We start from the raw sequence: 9810 nt of genomic DNA on the forward strand, positions 1-9810 counted from the left end.
TCCAATGGATCTGGTCCCTGAATTGAGACACAGTTGTCTCAGGACCACTTGTAACTAAACAAGACAAATTATGGAACATGATTAGCTACCAGCACACAAATCCTGCATTTCCCTAAAGCAACTTAAACCTCAAATTACTGGGTAGATGCTAGTGCATCAGTAATAATAATCCAGTGTAAGGTATTAATATGGTGAAGCCCTCAGAGGCTTTGATGCCTGTCATGTGGTTGACTGACTCAGAACCTTCCACAGTGATAAGTGAAATCCTCCTTCAGTTACTTAATCTCTCCTGAAAACCTAAAGGAAACAGAAGCGGTGACCTCTTTTATTTCATTTGATGTCTACAGTTAAAATCAAATATGGAAAGTAAGTTTATTTTATCAAGATAGAATGATGACATCTCGTTTCTAGGCTCAGTCAATTTTCATTTATTTACCTTCCTTAGATCTGACCTCTATGACCTTTTTTCAATTTCACCACAAATATCATTGTTGATCTCCTGGAAATTCTGACAAATAACTTCTTTGTCAAATTTGTAAATATATGTATGTCTTTGAATATGAATTAAAAGCCCATCATAACACAAACAATTTAAACTAGACTAGTCTTAATGACTTTATAGCTTTGCTGATTATTCTACACCCTTTATAAGATACTGTGTATGATCAGACCAAGTGCCAAAAGTAATTGGTTTATGAGTTGCTGTTTTGACGCCTCCACTTTGTAATTGAATCATTGTCACCTTTGTTTTTTGAAATCACATTTGAAAGAGAAGGTGGAGCTTAAGATGAGTGAGTTGTTGATCTGAGCTATCCTGTAGTCTTTCCTGACTGTCAGTCACACAGTGTGAAGGCAATGCCTTCATGCAGACCCTTCAATAGAATCTGACTTCTCCAACCAGTGGAGTAGCCCCCTGATGGTCATTAGATAGAATGCATTTTTTTTTTTTTTATGACTACGGGGTTTAAATGGAGACTATGATTTAAGTCAACTTTTATTAACAGTTATTTCTCCACACCAACCTCCTGTCTCAAGTACATGTGATTTTAATGATTTTAGTCTGTTAATAAAATCTAGAAGATAAGCTATATGGGTGGACGTTTAAAGTTTATCAAAAGAACAAAAACCATTGCTGTCTTATTGAATATGAAGAATCATTGAACATCTGAATTCTTTTATTCCTTTAACAATTGTCTCTGACTCTTTTGTGTGTGACAGAAAAAGTACCGTGACTTCCGTCTTCAAGGGGTGCTGGACTCCACATTAAACAGTAAAATGTATGAAACCGTGAGAAATCGTCTGACCCTGGAAGAAGCCACTGCCTCAGTGAGAGAGGGCGGGATGCAGGGCATTTCCATGAAGGACAGTGATGAGGAGGACAACGATAACTAGATCCAAGGTCCTAAAAACTCCAAGGATATAGCTCTTCAGAGTGTGAGTGGTGTACTGCCAGGGAACACATAATAGCCTTTCCGTGAGGTCCAAAGAAGACTGACCCAGCATCAAATGTTTTCCCTCCAGCGTTTGCTTTGTCAGGTTTTCATTTTGCTTTGTTTGTTTGCAGTTCTGTCAGAATTAATTTCATGCATTTTGTGTTTATAAACACCTGAATGTATCTTACACGCTCATCAATCTTTAACATTTAAACTTCAAGTCAAAACAGCCAAGTACTGAAGGATCAGACCTTGAATAAGTCAATTTCAATAATGCCAGAACATAAACCCTGACAAAATTAGTAGCAGAAACATGATAAGGAATACTCATCATGGAAATAGCCTTTTTTAAGAAGTTATACAAAACAACATTAAAGGGCAGTTGCATGTATTTTGAGTTCGTTTTTGGCAGGTATAAACAACATGATGTTGTACTGTTCCCTCCTGTCTGTCCACAGTCTCTGTCTCGGTGCTTTGGTGTTTGCTTGATGCAGAGATTTTCATATTCAGAAAAATGTGTGGCCCCAAGTGAAATTGTGACAAGAATTGATGTTTTTTTAGCCTGCTGTTATTGTGTTCGTTCCAAATTGGACTGATGGTTTCAGATTAGATTGACCATTCAAAAAAAAAAAAAAAATATATATATATACAGTATAATAAATAAATAAAAAATGGTAAATGAATAAAACAGTTCAAACTAATTCCCAAAATAATATTTCTTAAGCAATACAGATGACCATGTTGTACCCAAGTTTATGGACAAGCCTATCTGTCTTTGTGCAGCTGCTGTATGTTGCATCAGTGTAATGGGGTGGAAAGAGCCTCATATTACTTTCTGGATGGATAAGCATGATTTCTTAAGCAAGAAATTTAGATTTTTTTTAATGGTGTGTGTTGTGTTTGTTCTCTACGGTCGCCATGAAAGATACACTAACATCGCAGCTGGGTTTATCACTTTTTTGTGTCCCCTGGAAGCATTTTGTTATGTTTTTGTCTCTGCTACAGGCAGCACATTGGTCTTTTTGGTTGTGTTGTGAGTAGTTCCCTGTCCGGGTCATTGCAGTGAATAACTGATCAAAAGTTTTGTAATTTTTTTGACACAGTGATAAAACATTGAGACTTCAGTCTCTTACATGACAAGGAAGCACTCTCTCTGCGTGACATCTATTGTAATGACCTAATGTTATTCCATTGTTAACAGCGTCATCTGTGTCGTGGTATAACCAGGATCCTTATGGAGCTATGTGCTAGCAGTGCTAGTGAGATTAACCAGAGATAAGTAAATTAGAGGTGGAAAACTCTGTTGTTTTCAGCAAGTTAGTAACAAAGGGCGGGGGGTGAGAGTAACATTTAATTTTATTGACTTTCAAGAACATTGAGATTCATTACATTTAATGTCATCAAATGTTTCTTTTCTTTTCACAATCAGTTCGTCTAGTTCCATCTCTTCCGTCAGAGCATTAAAGAGCAGTATTCATCCTTTATAATAAATGTGTCAGTAATTCTGGCACATAGTCAAACTGCCTTTGGCTTCACTTTCTCAAATGTTTGAACACCTCTGACATTTCACTGACCTTTATTTTGTCAAGTAGATGTGTAAGATGTGTAAGCCAGGCAATTTGTTTATAATTATCACAGTGTTTTTATTTTTTTTTTCATATGTTCACTCTTACACCACTTGAGTTAGTTCGAGAGACTGTTCCGTTTGTGTCACTCCATTTACAGATGTGTGATGGGGTGAATTCACATTTACTAAGGATGACGGGAAGTGAAGTTTGCCTGTACTTTCCCTCTGTCAGCTGTTCTATACTGTACCTTTAGAGCCCCGTGTTGTCCTGTATGCAAGTACTGCATGTCCCCAGTATTCACTCCCCAAAGTATTTTTGCTCCATGTGTGAAGGTATCATGCCTCTGCCTTCTAGAAGACCCCACTGAGACCAACAACATTTTAATAAAGGTGAATGTGGACAGATCTACTCATCTCCTTCTTTGTTTCTGAAATCAGCTGAGAGGGATATTGTGTTAGCAGGCTGTAAAAAATACATATTTTTTAATCTGTGCTATCCCCCCTCCCCTTGCTTTCTTAAGAAACAGAGTCTGAGATTAATGCCGTGGATTAAAGCATTGGGCATCTTGAGAGTCAGTTTTACTATCCAGAAGGAGATTGAAAGATTCAACTCAGATCAAAACAACAGCAACCAAAATCAAATCAAGAGTGTAAGATGTAAGCAAAGACTAAAGTCAGGAGGATTACATATAATATAGCTCCAAATTAAAAGAAGACAGGATATATTTTAATTATTTTATGGAAACGGTGGAGGGGGGGATGCAAATCCTTCTTAGAAGACAAGAAAACTAGATTTTGGATGAGAGAAGCAGAAATGAGGTAAACAATTTCTCTGGATGATGTTAATATTCACCACAAAAACAAAAGGTTCCTCTTTGTGCAATACTGTTAATAGCTAACTTTAACTTGGTTAGCTGCCAGGGGACTCTAGAAATGATATTGTAGAGATTGTGTGTGTGTATGTTGTGTGCATTTTACAAACTGGACCATAAGAGGTAAAATGGGAACATAAAATAAACTAGACATTATGAGAATAAATCAGTGTTTCCCATGTCACAGCAATCCTCCAGTCAAACATGGCAAAATGATTTCCAGCATCTGCTAATTGTTCAGATGATCAGAAGTGAGAATCTAAATGAGTAAACTAACACCCAGTCTAATTCACTTTAATAGAACAGTCCTGTTCAGTGGCAGCACAGACTGTGTCCTCCAAATGATCTCACAGCTGAAATAACACATTTTTCAACAATTTCACCAAAAACAAACGGAACATCATAAGATTAATTCATTAAGATTTAATGCAGAACTGTTGTATTTCTCTGACCTAGTTAAGTTGTTTCTGTTCAACTGACTACCAGACTACATGTTGGTATTGACTATTTGTATCAGCTTGGTAACTGTAAACACAATACACAATGAAGACCCAAATCATTACCGGTGTGGGTCACAAAGAGAGCTTGTATAATTGTTATATTACCTTAAAAGTTGATGGTAGGCTCTGAGTTGCTTTGGGAATAAAATAGTTAATTAAGATACAAGGTGGAAAACATTGTCATGTAATGACTGAAGTCATATTAGATAGAATTGGAAAAAGTTTTCCATAATAATTTTATGGTTGCTTTGTCAAATAGTCTGAACACCAAATGAAAAAAAATATATAACCTACATTTTTGTGCAGCATTTGAGAGATATTTGACGGAAGTTGATGGAAATATTACCACTAAATGTTCCAGAATTGTATTTTAAATGTGCAAAATTCAGTTAGTGTAGGTCAAGTAAAAATAGATCCTTGTTTATCATAGATCTCTGCAGTAAGTGGGTGTTTATGTCTTTCCTGCTTGTGATTGTTTCAATTGCAAAATATATATTCATTAACATATAGTTGAAATCAAATTTATATTTCAAAGCTTGTTCTTCTGCTTATCTCTGGTTATTATTCAGGTGGTTTCCTATTCATTCAATATCATATTTGTCACACACTCGGTAATTCAGGGTGCAGAAAATAAAAGAGAAAGGGCTGCTTGAGTTAATGTAGTTGAGAGTCCACAGGCTCTTGACCTTAACTGTCTCTACAGATGCAGTTAATTTATATCCTATACGTATGAGAATAATCAACGACAAACACACAAATCAGCCCATCTATTTTAAAATCCAATCTGCTGTTATGGTGAGCCGCCTCTGCATATTTCCCTATGAATATCCAGACACAATTGGGCAGTTCAGTGCGAGAGGTGAGACCAAGCCGGATTAATGGGCCTGGAGTTTTATGCTGGCACGATCTGAGCTGCTTTGGCTTTTAAGCTCCAATCAAGTGGGGAAATGGGAAATGATAACTGTATCAAAATAAAAATAATCTCCAACTGACCATCACAGTGAGAACCGGCCCAGAGTCTTATCAACGACAGGCCATCACTGTACTGTGGGGAGTCCTGCAGTAATATGGATGTGAGAACAAGCCGTTCTGACACATTGAGTCCATCAAGCCGCCTCCGACATGATACGTGTGGATAATGACAACAGGAAAATGAAAAGATGAAGATGGAAATCAGGCTGTGTTGAGGTTCAAGCTGCCAGATAAATTGCTGTGTGATTTGTTGTGAAGAGGCATTTCATTTACGACATTTTACACAGTCTCATTTAAAGTAAACAGCGTCAAAACAGAGCAGGCCCATGGCCCGGGAGATGTGGATATTTTTGTGCGGCTGCTTTGCGTGCCAGAAGTGTCAAAATTGCCTGCCATTTGAGAGGGCAGGTAGATGTCAGATTGGTTTAATAAAAGCAGGCCCCAAAGCCTCTTATGTTTCCCTCACTATGCACCAAACCTTCTTATTGTGGCCTTAAGAGGGGACAACAAGCCCACTGATTAATTTTAGATCTTTTCCATGAAATGAATGGCTTACAGTTTAAAGCAATCTAACACAATGTTCAGGGAAGACATGCGGGCAGATTGTGTTATACCTCAGAGATGTGTGTCCTGTTTCATGGCCGTATACAAAACATAAAAGCCCATATGGGGATAAATAGTATCACAGTCTTAAACTGGAACTGCTGAGGCCATTGTTATTATTAGATGGATGTCAGGAATTAATCTTTCCGATTGCAGGACCATTTGACTGTGAACACTTTTTTTTATCAGATATTTTTCAATTTCAGAGGCTGCTTTTACACTTCAGCTCAGACTGATTGCGATGCTCACAAGTCAATGGATGGAAAAAAGAACAAATCACTTTGGATGGATATTGTCTTCAGTTTCTCTTCAATCTGTCTGTCTATTTGCATGTTCCAGGTTTTACTTAACTATGATGAGGAAGGTTTTCCCCTTATACTGAGGCTGCAGAGGTCAGCAATTAAACAGTTGTTTTCTTTGAGTTTGAGATGCAACAATACTTTTTTTTTTTTTTTTTTGATTGACAAAAAATTTACAATATCTTCTTTAAAAAGTCTTCTTTATTTGACAATAGGTTGAACACTTGAGGTTTTTTGGAGTCACCATGACCCCTCAAAAACTTTTAAATATCATCGTAGTTTAAGTATCTTCTTTGTGTCATCAGCTGCTCTGGCCCTGACTGCTGAGTCTAACTGCTGAGGTTTTAATGCCCCTGGTTTGAACAGTTGTACCATTCCATTATTAACCCCTAGGTTTTGACAGAACTGAATGAACAGACATGAATTACCCGCATATTCTCTGCCAAATACAATTAGCCCTCCCATCCTCCATTACTCATCTCATTTCAGCTTCTGGACTCAAATCTCCCCACAACACGAATGTTTAATTATTTCAAAACATCTGACTGCTGCTAAGGAAGGCTATTCCTTACCTGACTCATTACAGAGCCAGAGGCTGCGCACAGACACACACACATATACATTCCCCACTAATAAAGAAAAATGCATCAGAGTTAAAAAGATTATTTTCTGAAAAATTCATATGAATGATGATAAAATAAGATCACAGTTAACATGAACTATCACAGGAAATAAAACATGACACACAATACCATATTACACATGTGGCTGTCCATATTTGAACCAGGAAGTCACAGCTTCATCCTTGGAACGTCAAACAACCTGAACAACTAGACTGTGTCCAGCTTAGACAGGATTGAAACCAGTCCGCTTGAGACTCATTCAGTCTGATTAGTGATTTCAGTCTTCCCGTAGATTTTTTGTTCTGCAGTTAAATTGATTAGTATTACGTTTTCACTCAAATAAAGGTTGCAGGAACAGATTATCTTCCTCCTGCATTCATTTGTAGCATGGTTATAACAGTTCTGTTCTCCAAGATGAACGCAAACAATAAAGTGGCAATAAGCTGTATTTAGCAGCAGATTTCAAACACAATACTCATCATCATATCAAGAGCAGATTGTACTCAGAACCACAGTCAGGTGAAATACCTCGGAACGAATGCCGATAGTTGGTAATACTGGCAGCCAGGCAGCCAGGCTTCAGAGAAAACATTAACTTTAGATGCCAGGAAATCTATGGGTGAGAGAATGACGTGGTTGCTTTTCTGAACCTGCCTCTCACACTCCACGTGAGAGAGAGATATTTTGCAGAAATAAATCAATCTGACATATATCGTGTCACAAATGGGGGTGTGTCTGCACTTATTTTAGTCTATTTGTGCCATCTGAAAACTGGAAGCCAAACACTGTGGGCCCACTATTCTAGTGGGAGCCAAAAGACTTGTTGTGACCAATGCAAGTATCAATCAGTCGTGTTACTTCAACACTGGGGAACATGATCTCTAAGCTGGGGTGTATCTGTAGCACAACACACGTATCATTGTGTTGTATTGTTAGCACCCAGTGTGCAACAATGTTGAGAGACTTTTTACCTTTGGGAAAAAAATTGTTCCAGCAAGCACTTGTGGCTTAGTTAGCTTGGTTTTGCATTCAGTATGTAATTGCATTTAAATAATGATATGTCATCAACATCAGTAGAGACTGATAATTAGTGTTGCTTCTGTGTTTTCAAATAACTCCAACAGAGTGACATCCTCTGGAAATGATGAGTTTGAATGTCTTTCATATCATATCCTGAATTTAAGGTCATCACCTTACTAGCATTTGTATTAAATAGCTTGTGAATTATGTTACTCGATACTGTTAATCAACATTACATGCAACTGGAACCTGGCAGAGTTCCTAAAAAAATAAAGGAAAACACATTTGGTTGTATGTATGTGCGTGTGTGCGTCTGTGTGTGTGTTTGTGTATGTGTGTGTGCATGATGGCAGAGGTGCGGCAGTGTGACAGGCCACATGGCAGCTGAGGGGTGAGTGATCTGGTGAGGTTGGGGTTGGTCTTCAGGAAGCCAGGTGACGACCTGACAGGCTGAAAAAAAACCTCCACAGTGCTTGAGGACGGAAATGCAGGCTGCCAAAAAGACTCACACAAGAATCCAGTCAAGCAGTCAGTTCTGCTGTTCCCAGCACAAACACGCCACATCACCTTGACACTACAGGTTTTCCTCTTTTTTGGCAGCTGTCACCAAAAACTTTTCTTCTTCTTCCTGAACACAACGAGGAAGTAAGAAGACAGACTGTGGACATGGAGCCAGCATTTCAATCTGAACACAAGGTTTCATATCAATACAGCAATAATAACTGAGAGTCCAACAAGCTGATTAGCATAATAATTTAGGCTTCTCTGGTTTCTTTGTTCAGTGAATCACACTCAGTTAGTATTAATGACAGAAAATAGGAAATAGAGACTTCTGTCCTTCCATTGTATTTTTTGCTGCATCTTTGCAACAAATATCTAAATGTTTTAGACCAAAAATTAAGATAGATATCATTCAATGAATGAAATTAACATTAATGGGATTAAATTTTAATGTTTAGTTTGAAGTCTTTGTGTTTTATTTTAGTGTTAACGTTGAGTGTTTTATTTGAAGCAAAGGAGAAAATCTATTTGTCATATGTTGGGATATGTGGGGACTCCATAAAGACTAAGGTCTAAACCTGCTCCGTGTAAAGTGTCTTGATGTAACTTAACGTATTTTTAACTTAACTTAACTTAACTTAACCTTAATTATTGAGTCAAGAATCATTTGTTCGAAACTGGAGACAACTGGGCCACTTAAAGACAAAAGCTGTGTTCATTATTAATATCTCCTTTATCCATTAAGATGCAAAGAATTCCTGAGTCTGGTCTCCAGTTTTGGGTAGCTGCAGTTGTAGCGCAAACTGCCTGAAGTGCACATACATTCTACTGTGCATTCAGAGCTACCCTGCTTGCTTGCTAACTAACAAGCTTTCTCTGTAGTTACCAGTCACCGCTACAACCAATAACATGCTGCTGCAACAAGAGGGCAGTGAATGACACAATGAAGGCAAAAGCAGAAAGACACATTCTTGCACCAAAAATGCATTATTACTAAGACATATTCATTTAGTTGATCATTTTCTTTCAATAGAAGGGGTGCTCCATTTTAGTGAATTCTAATTTTATCTAATTAACCAATTAATGCATGTCTTTGGACGGTGGGAGGAAACCCATGCAAGCACAGGGAGAACATGCAAATTCCGCACAGAAAGGCCCCAGACCTGGGAACCTTCTTATTGTGGGGCAACAGCGCTAACAGCTATGCTGCCATGCTGCTATTATTATTGTTATTGTTATTATTATTATTATCATTATTATCCCTCCAGGATTAAACCTTGCATTTTCAGGAGAGACCATTCCATTCAGGGACAAGTATAGTGTCAACATCTTTAACTACTACACTTGTGCCTTTGCTGGCCAGACCTGCCAAAAACCTGTTGTAAAAAGGCCCAGCAGGTGACCAGAAATCTGGCCCACA

At 37.9% G+C, this 9810-nt stretch overlaps 1 protein-coding gene across 8 annotated transcripts in view; it reads left to right on the plus strand.

Moving 5' to 3' along the window:
- Positions 1 to 3394, plus strand: part of cadpsa (Ca2+-dependent activator protein for secretion a) — a 131141-nt gene extending 127747 nt beyond the window's left edge. For all 8 annotated transcript variants that reach the window (XM_029501196.1, XM_029501195.1, XM_029501198.1 and 5 more), the window contains one exon: positions 1219 to 3394. In XM_029501196.1, the coding sequence (XP_029357056.1) occupies positions 1219 to 1392 (174 nt within the window). In that variant the 3' untranslated portion in view covers positions 1393 to 3394. The remainder of the gene's footprint in view (positions 1 to 1218) is intronic.
- The last annotated feature ends 6416 nt before the right edge of the window (positions 3395 to 9810 follow it).

Source organism: Echeneis naucrates, chromosome 5 (genome assembly GCF_900963305.1).
Source record: "Echeneis naucrates chromosome 5, fEcheNa1.1, whole genome shotgun sequence".
Taxonomy (NCBI): Eukaryota; Metazoa; Chordata; class Actinopteri; order Carangiformes; family Echeneidae; genus Echeneis; species Echeneis naucrates.